This window comes from Oryctolagus cuniculus, chromosome 12 (genome assembly GCF_964237555.1).
Source record: "Oryctolagus cuniculus chromosome 12, mOryCun1.1, whole genome shotgun sequence".
NCBI lineage: Eukaryota > Metazoa > Chordata > Mammalia > Lagomorpha > Leporidae > Oryctolagus > Oryctolagus cuniculus.
In genome coordinates, this window is record NC_091443.1 from 111195337 (window position 1) to 111219315 (window position 23979).

At 44.6% G+C, this 23979-nt stretch overlaps 1 protein-coding gene and 1 pseudogene across 20 annotated transcripts in view; one reads left to right on the forward strand and one right to left on the reverse strand.

Annotated features, from left to right (window-relative positions):
• MYO9A (myosin IXA) overlaps positions 1–23979 on the forward strand; it is a 278436-nt gene that overhangs the window by 227692 nt on the left and 26765 nt on the right. For all 20 annotated transcript variants that reach the window (XM_070054736.1, XM_070054737.1, XM_070054738.1 and 17 more), the window contains 6 exons: positions 754–801; positions 11832–11943; positions 15903–15964; positions 20363–20555; positions 22660–22788; positions 23526–23631. In XM_070054736.1, coding sequence (XP_069910837.1) covers positions 754–801; positions 11832–11943; positions 15903–15964; positions 20363–20555; positions 22660–22788; positions 23526–23631 — 650 coding nt within the window. The remainder of the gene's footprint in view (positions 1–753; positions 802–11831; positions 11944–15902; positions 15965–20362; positions 20556–22659; positions 22789–23525; positions 23632–23979) is intronic.
• On the reverse strand, positions 2462–3544 carry LOC108178328 (small ribosomal subunit protein eS26-like; annotated as a pseudogene).

The window sequence follows — 23979 nt, forward strand, 5'->3', positions numbered from 1 at the left end:
TACTTCAGCTCCATTACATAACCATTGAGTAATCCATGTGGAGAGACAGCAGGCTCAGACAGAGTCATTAGTGTGTTTCATTTTATCATTGCAGATGCAGTAGTGAGGTACCTGTTTGCATCAGGATCATCATCAGTCCTTTGTATTGATGATGTTCCATTTTATTTTTATTCTAGTTTTTACATGTTTAGATTTATAAACCATCTTAGATCACTTTTGAAGTAGCCAAACAGAAACTAGTCCTTAAAAGTTCTGTACTAGATCTAAATTTAAGATCTCTATTTTATGCAGAAGATTATTACCAGGCATATACAACATTTGTTTATAAGTTTTAAAGAATGGTTTAGATTGTTCCATGTTGTGGTTATCAGGAAGTGTTACATATAAGAGAGTTTGTCCATGTCCCAAACAGTATCTTTGGTATTTACCTCTGTGATAGTTTTCTAGAGCCAAAATGTAGGAAGTAAAAATCTTTAAAATGAATCATCATTTAGTTAATGCTTAAAATAAAAGTCATTTTAATTAGTTTTGGTCAGGGCTGTTTAAAAAATAATCTCTAAAGTATCCATCCTTCTAGTCTGTTGATTTTATTAGCATGTATTTTACCAAATTTTTTCTCATATTTGCTTGTTCTCACTGTACATTTCCTGTTAAAGAATAAAGAGCTGCCCGGTTACCTGTTGAGCAGATAATTCAGCAAGTGTGTTAGTCTTTGTTATCACAATTTTTGTGTTACTCTCTATACTCTGCCAGGTACCAAAAACAGAAAGGAAGAAAAGAAGGAAAAAAGAAACTGATTTGGTAAGTTGTAATCTGCCTTTTCTAGTATGAGAAAGCAATTTTCAGCTTGGTGGCCCAAAGTACATCACACATTATTTCTGTGGATATAGTTAAGGAATAGGTGTAATCAGATGCTTAAGAGGTAATCAGTTATGTCTTTCCAAAAATTGAGAATGACAAATGAATTCAGTGGCTGCTGTTGCTGTCAGTGTGGCTCCCTAAAATGGCTTCCTGAAGGTTTCTATAACTCAGGAAACGTGTGCATCAGTCATCCTTCTCAGGAGGGAACTACAAAGGGACTCCCCCACCCCCCACCCTGTAAAGAAAATGGGGGGTATTTAGGGTTTTACAGATATATGTACTTGTAATTCATAAAACATTTCCAAAGGGTTTTGAACAAGTTTTACCTTTGTTCCTATTTCCATTTCATATTATCTATCTCTGTTGCTTGATTTTTGATAAATCGGTGTACTGTGCCGATCCAAAGCCAGGAGCCAGGTGCTTCTCCTGGTCTCCCATGCGGGTGCAGGGCCCAAGCACTTGGGCCATCCTCCACTGCCTTCCCGGGCCACAGCAGAGAGCTGGACTGGAAGAGGAGCAACCGGGACAGAATCTGGTGCCCTAACCGGGACTAGAACCCGGTGTGCTGGCGCCGCAGGTGGAGGATTAGCTGTTGCGCCGGCCTAATTTATTTTATTTATTTGAAAGGCAGTATTAGAGAGGGAGAGGGGCCGGCACTGTGGTGTAGCAGGTAAAGCCATTGTCTGCAGTGCCAACATCCCAACATGGGCTCTGGTTTGTGTCCTGATTGCTCCACTTCTTTTTTTTTTTTTTTTTGGACAGGCAGAGTGGACAGTGAGAGAGAGAGAGACAGAGAGAAAGGTCTTCCTTCTGTTGGTTCACCACCCAAATGGCTGCTACGGCCGGTGTGCTGCGCCGATCCGAAGCCAGGAGCCAGGTCCTTCCTCCTGGTCTCCCATGCAGGTGCAGGGCCCAAGCACTTGGGTCATCCTCCACTGTACTTCCCGGGCCACAGCAGAGAGCTGGCCTGGAAGAGGTGCAACCAGGACAGAATCCGGCGCCCCAACCAGGACTAGAACCCCGGGTGCCGGCGCCACAGGCGGAGGATTAGCCAAGTGAGCTGCGGCGCGGCCCCTGATTGCTCCACTTCTGATCCAACTCTCAGCTATGTGGCCTAGAAAAACAATGGAATATGGACCAAGTGCTTGGGCCCCTGTACCCGCCCCGGAGACCCGGAAGAAGCTCCTGGCTCCTGGCTTCAGATCAGCTTGGCTCTGGCCGTTGTGGTCATTTGGGGAGTGAACCAGTAGATGGAAGACCTCTCTGTCACCTCTCTGTCTCTCTCTGTCTCTCTGTCTCTCTCTCTCTCTCTGCCTCTCTGTAACTCTACCTTTTAAATAAATAAATAAATCTTAAAAGAAAAAAAGGGGGAGAGACACAGAGGGATTTTTTTTTATTTTTTAAGGAAAAAATTGACTCCTAATAGTCTTCCGCTATGTGGTTTGATATAGGCATTACTACCAGTCAGAATTAATGGAATTTTTGATTTAACTCTGTTTTGCTGCCATAATCTTTTAAGATTTTTAACTAATTTTTTCAGTGAAATAGTCATGGAAACACAATCTGAAATGGTATACTTTATACAGTAAACCTCTTCCACTGTTACCGGTTTTTTTTGTCTTGTTTCAGACTCTGTGCCGCTGAAAGTATTTATGTGTGTACATATTCCTATTCCTTTTCTAGAGATTTTAGTGCAATTATTATTTACTTTGAATATATTTGATGTATTGTAGAAATTTTATTTCAGCAGTCTTTGTCTTTATGCTACTGAGATTTCTGTTTATCTTAGACAAATTATTATATAATTATTACAGTTTCTTTTTTTAAAGCTTAAATTTCCACTTTATTTTTCCAGAGAATAATTTTTCTTCAGCCCTTGAAGATTACACTCTTCACCTGGGCTTTGGTGGAGGCTGTGGGGCAGCAGTGGCAGCTCTAAATTGGGGTGGTGGTGTCCAGTCCTTGTGGGCTTCATGAGATCCATTTCTGACCGGCTTGCTGTGAATGGCACAACTGACACAATAATGTAGCTTTACATATAGCTGGGAAGCACGCACGCATCAAAAACACTGGCTTCGGAGATGTCCCTGATGGCTGCAGCCTCCACTGTGTTGAGAATGACAGACTTCTTAATGGCCTTGTCCTTGGGCACACGGTGAATGCAGTTAGTGCAGTGAGAAGGCCGCACGTGGCTGCGGCCCTTTTTAGCATAGCTGTTGATCCTTCTTTTTCTGTGTCATCTTGGAACTGAGGACCCGAAAGAAAAAGCTACAATTTATTTCTTTCCATTTCTTTTCCTGGTACATTTATTATTTTTTCTTTTTTAAGATTTTATGTATTTATTTGAGAGGTAGAGCTACATACAGAGATAGGGAGAGACAGATAGAAAGGTCTTCCATCCGCTGGTTCACTCCCCAAATGGCCACAATGGCTGGAGCTGTGCTGATCCAAAGCCAGGAGCCATGAGCCTTGTTGGGGGTCTGCCACGCAGGTACAGGGGCCTAAGTACTTGGACCATCTTCTGCTGCTTTCCCAGGCCATAGCAAAGAGCTGGATTGGAAGAGGAGGAGCCGGGACTAGAACCAGCGCCCATATGGGATGCCAGTGCCTTATGTGAAGGATTAACGTACTGCACCACAATGCTGGCCCCTATTATTTTTTCTTCTAAAAAGTGTTTAATCATTCTGAAATTTGTTTTAGTCCCAAGAGTAAGGTAGGGATTGTCTTGATTTCTTCAACAGCATATAAATTATCTGAACACTATTGTGATAACTTTTTTCCCTCTAGTTTATGGTATACCCAGTTTTAACTACATTTCAATTAATTTTGTAGTCTCTATTTTTATTCATTGATCTATTTATCCTTACATCAGTCCCAAATCACTTTTTATTTTCTCAAATATATGTACATATATACCCATAATAGACAAAACTCTAAAATGTATTAAAGATATATTCTCCAACTTAAATAGAAATAATTAGTGTTCTCTCTGAGAATCGTTCTTTCTGTGTCTTTGTTCGGTTCTGTGTATTCATCTGGGACATCCCACCCTGTGGTACCTTTTGTCCCATAGAAACTTCTCATCATGCTCCTCTCTTGTGCTTCTCTTGAGCTCTGGAGCTTATACCAAACCAGCTATCCTCACAACACACTTGCAGAAATCAGAAAGGAAAAGAGAGCCCACAGGTCGAGCTGCGACTTGGCAGTGCCATAATCTCATATGGGCAGTGGTTCTAGTCCCGGCTGCTCCACTTCTGATCCAGCTCCTGCTAATGCACTTGAGAAAACAGTAGAAGTTGGCCCAAGTCCTTGGACCCTTGCACTTGCGTGGGAGATCCTGAAGAGGCTCATGCCTCCTGGCTTCGCCCTGGCCCCAGCTGTTGTGGCCATTTGGAGTGTGAACCAGCAGGTGGAAGATCCCTGCAATTCTGCCTTTCAAGTAAATAGAATAAGTCTTAAGAACAAGAGTGAGTGAATGTGTGGATGATTGGGAAGGGTTCTGTCTCCCCTGACTTGTTCTAGCAGCAGGATCTCACTGCCCTACCTACATCAATTCTTTTTTTCTTTTTATTCTTCCTCCTTCTCCTCCCCTCTCCTCCTCTCTCCTGCCCTTTGCTCCTTTTCATTTTGACCTAATTTCAGCATTACCAGAGTTGCAAGAGAATTACTCGAATCCCTTAGGCTAGGTTTTTTTAGATTTCTCAGTGTTGTGCCTTTATAACAAAAGATCCTTATTGCATTTAGCTATCATGGCCTTTTAGTCTTTTCTAATATAGAACATTTTTCCTCTATCCTAGGTTTTTATGACATTGGCATTGTTGAACATAGGCTTTTTTTTTTTAAAGATTTATTTTTATTTATTTGAAAGGCAGTTACAGAGAGATGTAGAGCTGGAGAGAGAGAGAGAGAGAGAGAGAGAGAGAGAGAGAGAGGTCTTCTATCCGCTGGTTCACTCCCCAAATGACCACGAGGCCAGAGCTGAGTTGATCTGAAGCCAGGAGCCAGGAGCTTCCTCCGGGTCTCCCACGTGGGTGCAGCGGCCGAGGACTTGGGCCATCTTCTGCTGCTTTCCCAGGCCTTAGCAGAGAGCTGGATTGCAAGAGAAGCAGCCAGTTCTCAAACCGGCACCCATATGGGATCTGGGAACTGCAGGCTGGGGCTTTAACTCACTGTGCCGCAATACTGATAGGCCATTCTTAAAAATAGAATGTTCCATTTCCCCACATGTAGGAAACGCGACTACATAATTTGTGATAGTAGGAGACTGCGTTCGTGCTCCCCACCCCCCGAAAAATGGAGTGTTCCTTAATTTGAGTTTTTTTTTTATTTTAAAGATTTGTTTACTTATTTGAAAGTCAGAGTTACACAGAGAGGAGAGGCAGAGAGAGAGGTCTTTCATCCGTTGGTTCACTCCCCAAATGACTGCAACAGCCAGAGCTACGCCCATCTGGAGCCAGGAGCTTCTTCTGGATCTCCCATGTGTGTGCAGGGGCCCAAGGCTTTGGGCCATCTTCGACTGCTTTCCCAGACCATAGCAGGGAGCTGGATCAGAAGTGGGGCAGCCAGGACTTGAATCGGCACCCATCTGGGATGCCGGCACTGCAGGCGGCTTTATCCGTTACACCACAGCGCCGGCCCCCCTTAATTTGAGTTTGCCGTGTTCTTCATGATTAGATTAAGGTGATGCAGTGGAGTATCTACAAGGCATGCCACAGAGTTCATGGTTTTCAACATTTGGTATTAGGAGATACATGTCTGTCTGTCTTTTTATAGTTGATTTCTATAAGGGAATTTTAAAAACTAGCAAAATTACAACTATTAATTAGTATTTTGTTTATTAAGTACAAAAGAACACTGTTGAATTTGTTATTATCTGAGCATCAACATAAGTGAGTAAAATATTATGATCCAATGAATAACAATTATGAGTTCACACTGATAGAAACAAATGTACTGTTTTTTCCTAATAGATAATAAATTTTTATTGTTTGAATTTTTTGTAAAGTAGATATACTGAGAAATCTGATTCCTGCGCCCTTTATCCTCTGGAGGTAGATTAGGTAGGTTTTTGTTAGTTTCTCATGTGGCTTTTCAGTGTAGCTTTGCCTCCACACACTGGAAGTATCCATGAGGAAAAGACCCCAGTGGGTGCCCAAAGCCGAGGGTGATGCATGTAGTGCAGACCTATGTATGCTCTTTGTTGTACACAAACATCTGTGATGGGTTTTTCTTTTAAGGGAAAAGATTTATTGGGGAAACTCAACAGACTGGAGGGAAGGAGTGAAGAAGGAAAAAGAGAGAGTATAAGAGAGAGAGCAGGAAAGATGAGGAGACAGAAAGAAAGAGCCACGTGTTCAGGCACAGGTCCTTTTAAAACTTTTGTTGGGGTGCAGGCAGGGAAGTAGGAGTAGTGAATCCCAGTAGGGTGGGGGTGGAGCTTGACACCTGTGGTTGGGCCTAATGGCCACCTGGCTTCCAGGAATGGTGGTGGGGGCTAGAGCCTAGGATGGTGTCAAGGTGTAGATTGCACCATCAATAAGACTGTGCCATTTTACTAACTTGTGATAAGGTTTAACTTACAGATTAGGCAAGCATTCCTCTCTTGATGTCTTTGATCCATGAAACTAATATTCTTTCCATCTTAACCGAGCCCATGTCTCTCATTGTGGTCATAACTTTTATAGTTTGGGGTATGACAGTGGATAAAACACAGATTACCTTTTCCTTCATGGTAGAGGTTTCTTTTCTTACCAGATACATTTCAGAAGGTTTTTTTTTTTTTTTTGGTTTGTTTATTTGAAGGGCAGAGTGACAGAGACAAACAGACACTGAATTTGCATCCACTGGTTCACTCCCCAGATGGCTGTAGTAGCTGGAACTGGGCCAAGCCAGGTGCTCCACTGGGTTTGCCACATGGGTGGCAGCAACCCAGATACTTGAGCCATCATCTGCCACCTCCCAGGGTGTGCATCAGCAGGAAGCTGAGTCTGAAGCAGAGCTGGGACTTGATCCCAGGCTCTCTACTGTGGGATACAGAGATGGATGTAGGCCTCTTTCTCTGCTATACTGCTCACTGTAAACCCTAGTAACCTCAGTATACAGGTTTTTTTCCTTTGTTTCCGTATTCGGTTCAGAACGTTCACCTTTTCACTTTAGGAAGCACTTTATGACTTCTCTTTGGCATATCCAAATTGCCGGTATCACTACTCTGTGTGTGAGGTTCATTGGTAAGTAGAATAGGGTTATTTGAACATAAGCCCTACAATAACATGACGCTAGATGTGATGATTGAAATGGCTGTTATCCGACCAACGAATGGGTCTTGTGTGCACTGTGGGTACGCCAGACAAAAAAAGCCGACTCATCTCTTAAGTGAGACTGGCTAGGATGATGGGAGATTTCATCACACTTCTAAGAATAGCAGATAATATAAAATGTCAGAATTGTTTGTTTATGGAATTTTCCATTTAATATCTTTGAACTGCATAGGTGACTGAAATCATGGAAAGAAGAAAACAGAGCTGAGGGAGGATTCCTGTATAAGTAAATTGGACGTGCTGTGCTTGTGTTACACCTTTTCTCACACTAAATGGAGTGTGCTAAATAGTAATATAATACTCTGCCTTACTTTTATCATTGAATGATTTGCTAAGGAGGTCTCTCTATAATCTGTGGTAGACAGAATTCTTTTTCTTTTCTTTTTAATTTTTTTGATAGGCAGAGTGGACAGTGAGAGAGAGAGACAGAGAGAAAGGTCTTCCTTTGCCATTGGTTTACCCCCCAATGGCCACTATGGCCGGCGCACTGCGGCCGGTGCACCACGCCAATCCGAAGCCAGGAGCCAGGTGCTTCTCCTGGTCTCCCATGCGGGTGCGGGGCCCAAGCACTTGGGCCATCCTCCACTGCACTCCCGGGCCACAGCAGGGAGCTGGACTGGAAGAGGAGCAACCGGGACAGAATCCAGTGCCCCGACCGGGACTAGAACCCCGTGTGCCAGGGCCGCAGGCGGAGGATTAGCCTAGTGAGCCACAGCGCCGGCCGTTAGACAGAATTCTAAAGAAGTAACCCTGCCCCAACACACACACTGCCCAAAGGTTCTTGTCACCTGGTTTATTTATTCACACAATAATCTTGGTGGTATTGTGAAGGAACCTTGTAAAAACTGAGTTGCTGTTAACTCACCTTAACAAAAGAGTTTATCTTGGATTACACAGATGAGCCCTTTAAGTGCTAAAGAGGGAGACAGAAAAGAAAGTCAAGGGGCTGATGCTGTGGCACAGAAGGTGAAGTTGCTGTCTGTGTCTGCAGTGCTGGCATCCCACATGGGTGCCAGTTTGAATCCTGGCTGCTTCACTTTGCATCGAGCTCCCTGCTAAGGTACCTGGGAAAGCAGCGGAAGAAGACCCAAATGCTTGGACCCCTGTTACCACATGGGAGACCTGGAAGGAGCTCCTGAATCCTGGCTTCAGTCTGGCCCAACACTGGCTTTTGTGGCCATTTGTGGAGAGAACCAGTAGATGGAAGGTCTTTCTCTACTCTCCCTATCCCTGCGCCCTGAAAACAGTAATCTCTCTGTGTCTCTGGAGTTGCTGATTCTGGACATTTCAGATTGATAAATGGAAAAAATTTCTTAAAACACGTGGCCTCTTGTGTCTACTACCTTTCACGTAGAACAGCATTTTAAAGATTCCCCCATGTTGTAGCCTGTGTCAGTGCTTCATTCCTTTTTTTTTTCCCCTTCATGATTTTATTTATTTGAGAGGCAGAAAGAGAGAGAAAGTCTTCCATCTACTGGTTCACTCCCAAAATGGCCAGAATGACCAAAGTTGGGCTTATCTGAAGCCAGGAGCCAGGAGTTTTGTCCAGGTCTCCCATGTGGGTGCAGAGGCCCAATGATTTGGGCCATCTTCTGCTTTCCCAGGCCATAGTGGAGAGCTGGATTGGAAGTAGAGCAGCCAGGACATGAACCTGCGCCCATATTGGATGCTGGCATTGCAGGCAATGGGTTTACCTCCTTTTCCACAGGACTGGCCCACTTTTTATGGTCAAACAATATATCACATTTAACATACTCATTCAGGAGTGGGGAATTTTTTCCTGCCCAGGGCCATTTGTATATTTATAGCTTCATTTGTTGGCTATACAAAATTGTCTGCTTAAAAATTAGCCTACTGTACATGTATTGAATTTTGAGTTGCCTTGGCATGGTCAGACCAGATGAAGTTGAAGGACATTTGAGTTGTTTCAACTTGTTGTGTGTTTTGAATAAGGCTGTTCTGTCAATTTGTGTCCAAGTTTTTGTGACATGTTTCCAGCCACTTGTTTTTCATAGAAATACCATTTTTACTTACGCTACTTATATAGATTTCAGTATTTTGCAGACTTTTTCTGAAAATGAATAATATGGCACTATCGTTTCAACAAAACAGTTGAGTGTGTTTTCAATTTAAGTGGTTAAGCAAAAATTTAAGTTTTGAAAAACTTGTGTTTGCCACTTTGGTTATGACAGATTACCAATAAAGAGTGTTGTGTTGAGGTGGATTGCAGGATAAGGGATGTGACTTTGTGGTGGTTCATAATGAATGTGTCAATATTCAGAAGAGCTGGCCGGCGCCGCGGCTCACTAGGCTAATCCTCCGCCTGCGGCGCCGGCACACCGGGTTCTAGTCCCGGTCGGGGCGCCGGATTCTGTCCCGGTTGCCCCTCTTCCAGGCCAGCTCTCTGCTGTGGCCCGGGAGTGCAGTGGAGGATGGTCCAAATGCTTGGGCCCTGCACCCCATGGGAGACCAGGAGAAGTACCTGGCTCCTGCCATCGGATCAGCGCGGTGCGCCGGCCGCAGCGTGCCGGCCGCGGCGGCCATTGGAGGGTGAACCAACGGCAAAGGAAGACCTTTCTCTCTCTCTCTCTCTCTCTCTCTCTCTCTCACTCTCACTCTCACTCTCACTCACTGTCCACTCTGCCTGTCAAAAAAAAAAAAAAAAATTCAGAAGAGCTGTACAGCTCCAAGAACCAATATTTTCCAAATGATCAATGTATACCTCTGTAAAATCATACATAGGTAAAATGTTCACTCCATGTATGAGTGGCTTTTCAAAAGCAGCTTTATTGAGATAAATTTACATAAATTTATCCTTTTTAAGTATACTGTTCAGTGGTTTTTCCTAAATGTACGTATTTTCCCATTATCTCAATCCAACTTGTAGAACATTTGCATCACCCAAAAGCATTTTTGGTACCAGTTTACAGACAGTGCTGTCACCACCTGTGAGTGGCTGTAATTTCCCTTTTCTGGAAGGTCAGGTAAACAGAATCATGCGGTGTGTAGGTTTTGAGGCTTATTCATGAACACGTGTGTAAAGTTTTTTTGGAGAAGTGTTTTTCATTTCTCTTGGGGATATACCTCAGATGGTGTTTCTAGATAGTATGGTTTATCTGCGTTTAAAACATTCAGAAACTAGCTGTGCTCACCTGGTTAAGCCAGCTTGTGATGCAGGCAACCCATGTCAGATCCCCGGTTCTAGTTCCAGCTGTTCTACTTCCTATCCAGCTTCCTGCTGATGCATCCTGGGAAGCAGTGGATGATGGGTCAGTAATTGAGTTCCTGCCTCCCACCTGGGAGACTGATGGAGTTCAAGGCTCCTGGCTTTGGCCAGGTATAGCCGCCTTCTGTGCAGGCATTTGGGGAGTGAACCAGGGGATGGAAGATCTCTCTTTCTCTCTGTTGCTCTGCCTTTCAGGTAGATGAAAGTAAATTAATCAATAAGTAAACTTTAAACAAAAATGAAATGTTTAGAAACTGCCAGACTGTTTTTCTTAAGTGGCTGTAGCATTTTGCAGTCCCACGCAGTGTCTGAGGTGCAGGGGTCCTTTCTCTCGGTGCCACTGTTCTGTGGGTGTGAAGCGGTACCTCATCATTGTGTTAATTTGATACATTTTAAAATGTATTTTCCTTTACATATTGGCCATTTGTATTTCTTCTGTGGTGAGCTGTTTAATATTTGTCTATCCTTTGAATTGAGCTTATTGTTGAATTATAAGATTTCTTTGTATGTTCTGCATACAAGTCCTTCATCAGATATATGATTTGCAAATATGTTCTCCAAGTCTATGACTTATTTTTTTTCTCAATGATGTCTTTAGAATTTATGTTTTAATGAAGTCTACAATAATAGATTTTAATGTCTCAGAGCATGAATAGTTAGTTCATTGGTATGGGTGTTAATTTCACATTTTAATTAGCATTTAAATTACCTTCTGTATAGTTTTGGTGTGATATCGTTTCTGAACTACTAACATATTCCTCCATTTTCCACTTTTCTTCTCTGTGAAGCTGGTTTTCTCCATGTGTTCAAACTAAACTGCATGCTGCGAGGGACAGCATGTAGAAGTGGGTATGAGAACCTGAGTTTCTCTTACTAAATCAGACATTAAAGGGATTAACACAGATGTAAAACAATACCCCTTTTGTCACTAATTTTTTTTTTTGCTTTAAAGACATTTGGTTTTCATTGAAATGTCATTTTGTTCATATGTAATATGTTTAACGTTATTAATTTTAAGTGAATTAACAAATTCTGTGAATCATTTTCAGTTTTATTTTCTACTACAGTAAATATTGGTTAGATATGTATGTAGAAATTCTTCCATCATTAATTTTCAAGAGTATATAAAATTCCCAAGGGTAAAAAGCAGATTTGAGAACTACTGATTTTGATTTGAGTGCTGATTCAGAGTTACATGAGACAGCTGTTACGTGCTTAGTACATATTAGTTGATCATGTTGCTTTTTGAAAGCAGGGACCATGTACTTTATTTTTGTTAAGTTCTCAGAATATCATAATTCTCCCCCTGGTAATGAGTGCCTAGTGAAGACTCTGCATGGGATTGAAGTGTTTCCCACTGGCTGACTATGTTAGGGCAGTGTTTCCTGTGTTGGCTTGCATGTAAACGGCTGAAATTTTTCATTCAGGTGGAGGAGCACAATGGTCACATCTTCAAGGCCACCCAGTATAGCATCCCTACATACTGTGAATACTGTTCTTCTTTGATATGGATAATGGACCGAGCCTCTGTTTGTAAATGTAAGTACAAGAGACCTTGGAAGTATTTGCTTAACTATCTGACATTTCTGTCGTTTCCCTGAGTAGCCTTACAACTTCTTTAACATGAAGGCATAATTCACACTGCCTAATTCTTTAAAAAAAAAAGTTTATTTTATTTATTTGAAAGAGTTAAAGAGAGATGTAGAGCCAGAGAGAGAGAGAGAGAGAGAGGTGTCTTCCATCTGCTGGTTCACTCCCCAATGGGCTGCAACTGCCAGAGCTGAGCTGATGTGAAGCCAGGAGCCAAGAGCTTCCTCCGGGTCTGCCACGCGGGTGCAGGGGACAAGGACTTGGGCCATCTTCTACGGCTTTCCCAGGCCACAGCAGAGAGCTGGATCAGAAGTGGAGCAGCCGGGATTCGCATCAGTAGCCCTATGGGATGTTGGTACTGCAGGCCAGGGTGTTAACCTGCTGTGCCACAGCAGCCCCACAATGCCCAATTCTTTAGTTTTGTCTCTCGTAATACTGTCCTTCATCTGTACTCTCTCCAAACCAGATGTCTTGATTTTACTTGATCACTGAGTACGTCAAATGTGCAGCACACTCCATCTTCCCTCTCGTAGTTTACTGTGATTTCACATCCCCACTTATGTCGCTTCCTTGGAAAATGCTTTCCTGGGCCGGCGCTGCGGCTCACTAGGCTAATCCTCCGCCTAGCGGCGCCGGCACACCGGGTTCTAGTCCCGGTCGGGGCGCCGGATTCTGTCCCGGTTGCCCCTCTTCCAGGCCAGCTCTCTGCTGTGGCCCGGGAGTGCAGTGGAGGATGGCCCAGGTGCTTGGGCCCTGCACCCCATGGGAGACCAGGAGAAGTACCTGGCTCCTGCCATCGGATCAGCGCGGTGCGCCGGCCGCAGCGTGCCGGCCGCGGCGGCCATTGGAGGGTGAACCAACGGCAAAGGAAGACCTTTCTCTCTGTCTCTCTCTCTCACTGTCCACTCTGCCTGTCAAAAAATAAAATTAAAAAAAAAATGCTTTCCTTACTGTTCTACAATGCTTACTGACCCCGTTTCTCCATCCTCTTACTCAGTTTAGTATTTTTATAGCACTTACCAGCATCCAAAATTACATTAAGCATTCATTTGTTTGCTTTTTTGTTGGTCTGTACCACTACAGTGTAGGCTCTGTAACGTCAGGAAACTTAAGTACCTGCAGATCTTAGGACAGTTCTTGTACAGAATAAGTTTAATAGATTTTTGTTGGGCAAATGGTTAGATAGATAGATTGATCAATCGAACGAATGAACGAACGAACGATGTCTTATGCTATAGCCAAAAAGGTATTTTTTCTAGATTATGTAAATCCTACAATGTAAGTTGAGGGTTGTGTGTAGTTACCTTAATACTTAAGACATTGCTTTGAATGCCTGCCTCCCTTATTGATGTACATGGATTTAAATACTAACTCTGGAGGCCGGCACTGTGGCGTAGTGGCTAAAGCCGCCATCTGCAGTGCAGACATCTCATATGGGCACTGGTTCAAGAGCCGGCTGCTCCACTTCCAATCCAGCTCTGCTATAGCCTGGGAAAGCAGCAGAACATGGTCCAAGTCCTTGGGCCCCTGTACCCATGTGGGAGATGTGGAGGAAGCTCCTGGCTTTTGGCTTTGATCGGCGCAGCTCTGGCCGTTGCTGCCAATTGGAGAGTGAACCAGAAATGGAAGACCTCTCTCTTTCTCTCTCTCTCTCTCTCTCTCTCTCTCTGCCTCTCCTTCTCTCTCTGCCTCTCCTTCTCTCTGTGTAATCCTGCCTTTCAAATAAATAAATCTTTAAAAAAAAAAAAAATCCTAACTCTGGCTCTAGTCTCTAGCTTCCTGTTAATATACACCCTGGGAGGCAGCAGGTAGCTTAAAATAATTGGGTTTCCACTGTCTACAGGAGAGACCTGGATTGGGTTCCCTCTCCTGGCTCTGACCGGTCCAGTTCTGGATGTTGCAGGCACTTCAGAAATAAACTAGATGGGAGCCCTGTCTATCTTTCCTTCTCTCTGCCTCTCAAATAAATAAATAAATACATTTTAAAGTAAAGTGTAAGTAGGAACTGTTTGTAATGCAGCTTGGTTCTTGCTTACAGTGGGCCTTTAGCTTCTGTTCCAGTTTCTCTGCACATCCACTTAGGTGTTTGAAGTCACTCTGTGGGGTATCGCTGTTAATGGATGACCAGAAATGACTGCAGGAAATCTTAGGAAGATCTGGGTCCAGTGTCATGACAAGGGTAGATGTCATGTGGCTATAAGCAAAGTCACCACCATTCCTGGATGTGTTCACTTGCTCTTTGTTCAAAGCAATTTTCCTTTCATCTTTTTACCAGTGGCCTAAAAAATTATGAGAGTAAAAATGGCAAGTAAATTGAATTTCGCTTGACTGTTTATTGTTAGTCTAATTTTTGTAGTTTCTTCTTTTACTTATACCTGAATCTTTAAAGAATTTGCTTTTTTGACTGAGGTGTGTTTGATTTGATTTATTAATAGGATTAACTAACTTTCTTGTTAATTATCCTGGTGATTTCACCAATGTAATGACATGTCCTCCCTACTTGATCTTGGCTTTGAAACTCTGAAAGTTAGATTTTTTTTTTAAGGATTTTCTTTTTTCTTTTTCTTTTTCTTTTCTTTTTTTTTTTTTTTTTTTTTTACAGGCAGAGTGGACAGTGAGAGAGAGAGAAAGAGAGAAAGGTCTTCCTTTGCCGTTGGTTCACCCTCCAATGGCCGGCGCACCGCGCTGATCCAATGCCAGGAGCCAGGAGGCAGGTGCTTTTCCTGGTCTCCCATGGGGTGCAGGGCCCAAGCACCTGGGCCATCTTCCACTGCACTCCCGGGCCACAGCAGAGAGCTGGCCCGGAAGAGGGGCAACCGGGACAGAATCCGGCGCCCTGACCGGGACTAGAACCCGGTGTGCCGGCGCCGCAAGGCGGAGGATTAACCTAGTGAGCCGCGGCGCCGGCCAGGATTTTCTTTTTTTATTTGAGAGGTAGAGTTACAGACAATAAGAGGGAGAGACAGAGAGAAAGGTCTTCCATCCACCAGTTAACTCTCCCAGGTGGCAGCGATGGCTGGAGCTGAGCCGATCCAAAGCCAGGAGCCAGGAGCTTCTTCTGGTCTCCCATGCTGGTGCAGGGGCCCAAGGACCTGAGCCATCTTCCACTGCTTTCCCAGGCCATAGCAGAGAGCTGGACTGGAAAAGGAGCAGCCGGGACTAGAGCCGGCATCCATGCGGGATGGGTGCCTCAGGTGGAGGATCAAGCTACCGTGCCACACAGCCGGCCCCTGAGAGTTAGATTCTAGAAGCCGAGGAAAGGATGTTGAGGTGGTGGCCTGCAGGACCAGACCTGCATTAGTGGAGTGGCAGCCAGCCTGCCAGGAATCCTCACTGTGTGCCCCTCCACGCTCACCCTGGGCTGCCACCTCGTTATCTGCCACCCTAAGAGAAATCCTTTTCTCCATCTCATCACCTGATCACAACCAATGCCCTTTGTGTTCCTGGTTTTTCAGAGCTCTGTTCTGGACCTTTCCTGTGTCTGAATGTGCTAGGCTGTTGTTGTTTTTCCTTTCCATTTCAGTAAGAGTGTTTGCCGGGATGCTTTCCTTACCCCTAAGAATACATCATAATGGGTGTTTGTGGCTTATGTACACATATATGTGGGGGAATATGGACACTAATTTGTGAAATCACTAAGATACCCAAGTCATAAATTTAGTCTTGGCTGGAGTTTGGGCAAGGGAGGAAGGGGCATGAGGACTGGAAATCTTAGATATGCTCTTTCATTTCACTTTCACGTTTAAATCCTTTTTAGTTGTTAACACAGCACAAAGGACGTATATGATTTTATAACAGTCTCAGATTTGAAGAGAAAACTGACTTCTGAAATAAAGTTGTAAATCTGGTAAGTTGTTGTCCTCGGTATGCAGAGTCCTAAAAGCCCTGCATTCTCGCCTGTTTTTCAGTGTGTAAATACGCCTGCCATAAGAAGTGCTGTCTGAAAAGCTCAGCCAAGTGCTCTAAGAAGGTGAGGAGACGTCACTGTCAGCAGTCCACAACAGCCCTCGTGTTTTGTGTCCTTTGGAAGGAAGTCAAGTCCTCTTTGATGGTTTTATAGGGCAATGACTTTCAGGCTTTTGACTACAGCTACATTAAGAAATATGTTTTATATTATGACCCAACAGACACACATACACACACATAGGAGGGTGTGTATATATAACTGAATTGATTTTCATGGAACTATTTTACCTTCACTGTAGATGAGCTACTAATACAAGGTACAGTTTGAAAAAATACTGCTTTCAGAGGTTTACAACTTTAGACTTACGTCTTCCTTAAGGAGTTACCCTTCAAGTGGAAGGCTATAATTAAAAAACAAACAACTTGATGAAAGGATGGAAAAAGATATCCCTTGCAAATGGAAATCAGAAACAAATAGGAGTAGCTATTCTCACATCAAACAGACTTTAAAGTAAAAACTGTTAAGAGACAAAGAAGGTCATTATGTAATGATTAAGAAATCAGTTCAGCAGGAAGATGAAACTATAGTAAATGTGTGCACCCAGTGCTAGGTCACTCAGCTATTTAAAACAAATGTTAGTGGATCTAAAGGGAGACATGTGCTCCAATAAATAATAATGGGAGACTTTCGCACGCCATTTTGACCAGCGGACAAGCCAATCAAATAAAAAATCAGCAAAGAAACAACAGAATTAATCCAGCGGGTACAAGGCCTCCCTGTCTCTGCTTCTCTGTAATTCTGCCTTTCAAATAAATAAATAAATCTTAAACAAAAAAGATAAAGAAAAGTGGTATTCCTGTTGCAAATATAAAATAACCTAAGCAAGTTCATGTCTTTACAATGTAAATATTTTTTAAAAGATTTATTTGAGTGGCCAGCTCTGTGGCTTAATGGGTTAAGCTTGCACCTGCAGTGCCAGCATCCCATATGGGCATCGGTTTGTGTCCCAGCTACTCCATTTCCTATCTTGCTCTCTATTGTGGCCTGGGAAAGCAGTAGAAGATGGCCCAAGTGCTTTGGCCCCTGTACTCAAGTAGGATACCTGGAAGAAGCTCCCTGTTCCTGGCTAAAGACCAGGCTAGCTCTGGCTATTGCAGCCATTAGGGGAGTGAACCAGTGGATGGAAGATCTTTCTCTGCCTCTCCCTCTCTCTGTCTGTAACTCTACCTCTTAAATAAATAAATAAATAAATAAATCTTGAATAAAGAAAGATTTATTTGAAAGAGTTACAGAGGGAGACATACAAGTGTGCATGTGCACTCACACACACACACACACATTTAAGGTGCAGCTCCCTGCTGTTGCACCTAGGAAATGCAGCATAGGATGGCCCAGACCTGGGAGCCTTGCCACAGGCTCCTGGCTTCAGCCTGTTCCAGCCCTGGCCCTTGCAACCACTTGGGGAGTGAACGGTGAAGAGAAGATCTCTCTTTCTCTCTCTCTCTCTCTCCCTCCCTCCCTCCCTCCCTCCCTCTGTCCCTCTCTCCCTCTCTCCCTCTCTCCCTCTCTCCCTCCCCCCCTCGTAACTCTACCTTTTAAGGAAATTAAATAAGTAAATCTTTAAAAAAAAAATTATCTGGTGGCTTCTCTTAGTTGATAGAATAAGACCCAAATACTTTTTTTTTTAAGATTTGCAGATTCTACTGTATGATGAAAATTATACAAGTGCTACTTAGTAGTTAGTGTCAGTAAGAAATTTAGTTATTTTTGAAAAATCCAAATGCTGGCATTGTCCAGAAACAGTTAACAGGTTTGTGTTATAAAATTAAATGGCTGAGACTTGTTCACTGACAAATTTTGATTTGCATTAATGTTTTACATCCCCAGATTTTTTATTAAAAATGCATACAGAAGAAAATGAAAAAACTGCCAAGACCTGATTTCTGTCACTGGTTTTTCCACTCACAATCATATACTTAGGTATTTTTTTTTTACACCCAGGGAAAGAAAACACATCTAATGTGAGGCCAGTGCTGTGGTATAGTGGATAAAGCCACTGCCTGCCCACTGCCTGCATCACCAACATCCCATATGGGTGCCAGTTTGAGTCCTGGCTGCTTGTTGTCTTCTTCCTTTTTTTTTTTTTTTTTTTTTACAGGCAGAGTGGACAGTGAGAGAGAGAGACAGAGAGAAAGGTCTTCCTTTTCCGTTGGTTCACCCTCCAATGGCTGCTACGGCCGGTGCGCTGCACTGATCCGAAGCCAGGAGCCAGGTGCTTCTCCTGGTCTCCCATGCAGGTGCAGGGCCCAAGCACTTGGGCCATCCTCCACTGCACTCCTGGGCCACAGCAGAGAGCTGGCCTGGAAGAGGGGCAACCGGGACAGAATCCGGCGCCCCGACCGGGACTAGAACCCGGTGTGCCGGCGCCGCAGGCGGAGGACTAGCCTAGTGAGCCATGGCGCCGGCCTTGGCTGCTTGTCTTCTGATCCAGCTCCCTGTTAATATATCTGGGAAAGTAGCAGAGGATGACCTAAGTGCTTGGGCCCCTGCAGCCACATGGGAGAACAGGAAGAAACTCTTGGTATTTAATCAACTCAGCTCTGGCTGTTGTGTCTGTCCATTTGGGGAATGAAAATAAATAAGTAAAATTGTTTTAAAAATTTAATGTTCAGAAAGAAGAGAAAGAAATTTTGAAAATGGAATACTTCCCATTCTAGTAGGTTATATTTTTTTAAAGGATTTTTTTTTTTTTTTTGAAAAGCGGAGTTAACAGTGAGAGAGAGATCTTCCATCATCTGGTTCACCGCCAGGAGTTTCGCCTGGGTCTGCCACGTGGGTGGCAATGGTCTCAGACACTTGGGCCATCTTCCACTGCCTTCTCTGGTGCACTGGCAGGGAGCTGGATTGGAAGTGCAGTAGCAGGAACTTGAACTGGTGCCCATATGGGATGGCAGCGTTGCAGGCTGTAGCTTAACCTGCTGTGCCATAACCCTAACCCCTGAAGCAGTTTCTTAAAGCATGTTCTCCGTGTATGCGGTATGCTAGCTGGATGATTTTTGGCACAGTTGTTTCATGTTTGGCATGGAAAGCTCATAGCTTGGTGCCTTCAAAGAGGCTAACCAGGGGCTGGGACTGCGGCTGTAGCAAGTTAAGTTGCCTGCAGCACCAGCATCCCATATGGGCACTGCTTTGAGTCCTGGCTGCCCATTTGCAATCGAGCTCCCTGCTGGTGTGCCTGGGAAAGCCATGGAAGATGGTCTGATCCTTGGGCCCCTGCACCTACGTGGGAGACCCAGAGGAGGCTCCTGAATCCTGCTTCAGACTGGCCCAGCTCCAGCCGTTGTGGCCCATTTGGGAAGTGAACCAGCAGATGGAAGATGTTTTCCTCTCTCTCTTTCTCCCTCTCCCTCTTCCTCTCTGTAACTCTGCCTTTCAAGTAAAATAAAATTTTTAAAGAAGTACTCACCTTTAAAAAGAAAATTATACAAGAGGACAGCCAAATAGGCCTCATGTGCCTCTCACAAAACACCTGTCACTTCACGCTGGAAGTGCTGATGCGTTCTGAAGTCCTGAGCAGTTTCTCGAAGTTGACACTGAAAAGGAAGTCCATTATTTCACAGACAGCCGTAGTTTGGGCATGTTCTGATGCATTCTCTTCGCCCTTCCAGTAGAGGGCGCACTCTTGCAAGCAGCTTTTGCAGCCAGTTACTTGCTTCCTGGGTGCTTTTCCACCAGTGGCTTTGCGGATGGTCTGCTTTGTATGAGACGTGGGATAAAAGCTCCTTACTCACTCCGCTTCTCCTCTGGTTGGCGTTTGGGAAGCTGAGGTAGCACTGGTGCCACCTGTGGCTGCAAACGCCTGCAGGGACCATTTTTGGCAGGAAAGGAAGCGGTGGTGTGTAGCCACTACCTCCATGCTCTACTCTGGGTGGGGGGGGGGGGGAGGCAGATTTCCAGTTGGAGCAAATTGAAACTGTATCTCAGTTACGCTCATTTAATTATGATTCCCTCTTTCTCACCTAGTTCTTTTTTAAAGATTCATTTATTTGAAAGGCAGAGTTAAAGAGAGAAAGAGACGGAGAGGGGAGGTCTTCTGTCCGCTGATTCCCTCCCCAGATAGCCCTGGTGGCCAGGGCTGGACCAGGCTGGATCTCCCACTTCAGTGCAAGGGCCCAAGCACCTAGGCCACCCTCTGCTGCTTTCCCAGGTGGATTAGGAGGGAACTGGCATGGAAGTGGAGTAGCTGGGACTTGAACCAGTCCCCATACGGGATGCTGGTGCTTTAGGTGGGACTTAACTTGCTACGCCACGACGCTATCCCCCAAACCACCCCTCTCCCCCAGATCTTCTCACTGTCCTCATGGAACTTTATGGAAGTAAAAATTCCTCCTAAAAAATTGGTTAAACATGTTTATAAAGATATTTGAGTGCATTCAGCAACAAAAATTATGTTCCATTTAGTATGATCCAGAACTGTCATCGCGTCAGTTTGGGGTTGAGCTGTCGCGTTTGACCAGTGAAGACCGAGCTGTTCCGTTGGTGGTGGAGAAGCTTATAAACTACATTGAGATGCACGGGCTGTACACGGAAGGCATCTACCGGAAGTCTGGTTCCACTAATAAAATCAAGGAGCTTCGGCAAGGTCTAGATACAGGTGAGACAGTGTCCTGCGAATCAACTGCAAGTGCTTGTGTTAACGTAAGCCCCATCATGCTTTTCACGTTCTCCTTACTAGTTGATTCTTCACCTATAGTCAGTGGTGCTTGTTTGCCATGTCGTGGCTTTCTGAAGCTTCTTTAGTTTTTATGTGGGCAGTTCAGCAAACGTAATGATTTTGTCATTGTTGAAGACATTGTGACACACCTCTTTTAATCTTGTACTGACCAGTAAGATCTTGATACCCTTGCTTTACAAAGAAGGAAATGCAAGATCCAGAGAATCAGTGAGCTGTAGATGCTGCACAACACTGTACCGGTGGCTTCTTAATAATCCTCACAGCATTTCTATGAGCTGGAAAGTACTGTCCCCTTACAGGAAAGTAGGCCAAGGCTTACGAGTCTTGCCCGAAGTGACCAAACTGGCATTTAATCCCGTATCTTCTGAATTCACAGTGTAAGCTGTTAGTTTTCTGACCCACCTGGCACTCTGGCTGCCGACTAGTGACTTAAACTGATACTTAGTGAACTGAACACATGTTTGTATAGGAGACTGGCCTCAGTCTTGAAGTTTCTATGCAGGGAGCTGACTTTGGTTTCACTCTTAACCTCTTCTGTTTACCACTGTCAGAAAGGAATAGTCCTTTTTTGAACCAAACTTTGATACAAAGCTAGTATTTGTATGGCCTAGAACCTACCCAGAATACTATTTCCTATTAACTGATCTCTGAGAAATGAATTAGCATTGAAGTAACAGAAGCTGACCTCAGGCAGGAGGTTCTGCTAACTACAGACCTAGTCAGCTCTGGTTTGTAGGGACTGGAGCAGAGCAAGTGAGTCATTCCAGGGCAATTTCCCAATCTAAGCTGTGCAACTTCCAGGAGTTTGTAAGTGAAACAGGTTATGGCCGGCGCTGTGGCTCAATAGGCTAATCCTCCGCCTTGCAGTGTTGGCACACCGGGTTCTAGTCCCGGTCGGGGCGCCGGATTCTGTCCTAGTTGCCTCTCTCCCAGGCAAGCTCTCTGCTGTGGCCCAGGAGTGCAGTGGAGGATGGCCCAAGTGCTTGGGCCCTGCACCTGCATGGGAGACCAGGAGAAGCACCTGGCTCCTGGCTTCGGATCAGCGCAGTGCGCCGGCCGCAGCGCGCTGGCCTTGGCGGCCATTGGAGGGTGAACCAACGGCAAAGGAAGACCTTTCTCTCTGTCTCTCTCTCACTGTCCACTCTGCCTGTCAAAAAAATAAACAGGTTAAAGATGCTCCGTTAGGTTTCCTGAGTTTTCGTGTCGCTGTCCTTTCATCTCTTAAGAACAAGATGACTTAAAGCAGCCTGACTTTCAGAAAATGTCTCTAGGATTTTATCCTTTGTATGTCTCTCTGTCTTTTAAATTTATTTATTTTATTTAAAAGGCAGAGTTACAGAGAAACAGAGAGAGAGAGAGAGAGAGAGAGAGAGAGAGAGAGAGATTTCCCATTTACTGGTATATTCCCCAGATGACCACAGCAGCCAGGGCTGGGCCAGGCTGGAGTTCCATCTGGATTTCCACGGACATGGATGGCAGAGCCAAAGCACTTGGACCATCTTCCACTACTTTTCCAGGTGCATTAGCAGAGAGCTGGATCAGAATTGGAGCACTCAGGGCTCAAACCAGTGCCCATATGGGATGTGGGCATCCCAAGTGGCAGCTTAATCCATTGCATCACAATACTACCCCTCCCCCTACCGCACCCCAACCCCCACTTACGTGCTCTCTCCCTCTCACCTACTCTTGTCTTCTAAGGCACTTCTCACAAAGTGATCTACAGACCAGTCTAGAGCAAGGTAAAGGCAGAAGCTGAGAGCAAGTACTAAGAAACATTTATAGCAGTTCAGCAGTGCTTCAGCATCAAAACACATGACCTTTTATTTTGCATGTGCTTTAGGCCACAAAAAAATTAGAAAACATTTGCTGTAATAGTAACATGGTTCTAAAGTGGGGAGTTAGAATGTGGAAGAGATAACACAGTCAGTTTGATTAAGAAACATGAAGGCTTCTTTCAATGAGTAGTTTCTGAAGTGAAGTTTGCATGTTTTATCTTTGTTTTCTAATTCTCTTCTCTAAACAGATGCGGAGAGTGTAAACCTAGATGACTATAACATACATGTCATCGCAAGTGTATTCAAACAATGGCTTCGGGACTTGCCCAATCCACTCATGACTTTTGAACTCTACGAGGAATTTCTTCGAGCTATGGGTGAGCACAGGCTTTCTGGATTGCAGGGAAGGCTCACGTTTGGGGACGAAATGCCTGCCATCTGTAGTGTGGATGATTAAGCCCTCATCCAAGAATTCAGCCTTATAGATCCAAAGGGAAGCTGTGCACAGTCAATAAAATGCTGACACTTTACAACCGTTAAGATGGTAGTGTTCTAGAAGTTCTCTGAGTAAGTCACATGATTGCTTGTCACGATGAGATTGGACAACTAGGGTTTTTAAATGGAGTAGAAGATCAAATAAGAGATACACGGTTTAAATCCTGAGTCTAGGCAAGAACCGTGTGTAGAGCTGGCTGTCTGCTTTTCTGCTGGCTTGACCAGTTTTGGTGTGTGTTTTCTCAGTGCTGCAGCTATGTAGGCTGTGAGACAGGCCTGCCTGGAGGATTTAGACATTGTCTGTCTGCTGGCTAATTGTAGTGGGACATCTGTCTGCCACAGAAAGGCTGAGAAACTAGAGTTTCTCTGTCCCCTGCTGCAGTCAGGGGTGACTGGGCCATAAATTAGAACTGAGGAGACTGCTTATAGCACAGAACTCGAGCCAAAGGAGCTCCATGGGAACAGTGGGTTGCTGTCTTCCTGTTGTGCAGGTACAGCTGCCTCTCCTGAAACACTCAGACTCCAGAGCCAGCTTCCCCTGCTCCCTGGCTCTCTCCAGGAGGAGAAAGATGGCACCTGGGAGGGGTACTCAGTCTCACGCTGCTCTTGCTGTTCACAGGCCTTCAGGAGAGGAAGGAGACGATCCGTGGGGTGTATTCTGTGATCGACCAGCTCTCTCGGACTCACCTCAACACACTGGAGCGCCTCATCTTTCACCTGGTCAGGTAACTTCCAGGAGCAGGGGTGATGGTTCCTCTTGGATGTTTTAAAATGAGTAGCTCCTGCATGTGGAAAACTGACAGAGACAGTTTGTGTTTTCTCTTTCTTCTGTTTATGAAGTCAGTGCTTCAGACTGGCGGTTAGGATTCATTGGAGCAGGACTGCGTCTCTGTGTCCTTGCTTGAGCCACGTGGTAGCTTCGGCCTCGTGGTGGCACTGTGTGGCTCTGCCTGTTCCCTGCCTTCTGAGCCAGAATGTGTAGCTGAGCACACACCTGCGCCGTGCGTGGTGGGATCGGATTGTGCTCGGGAGCCGACTCAGCAGAGATGCTTTGCTAGCAGCCTCTTCCTCTG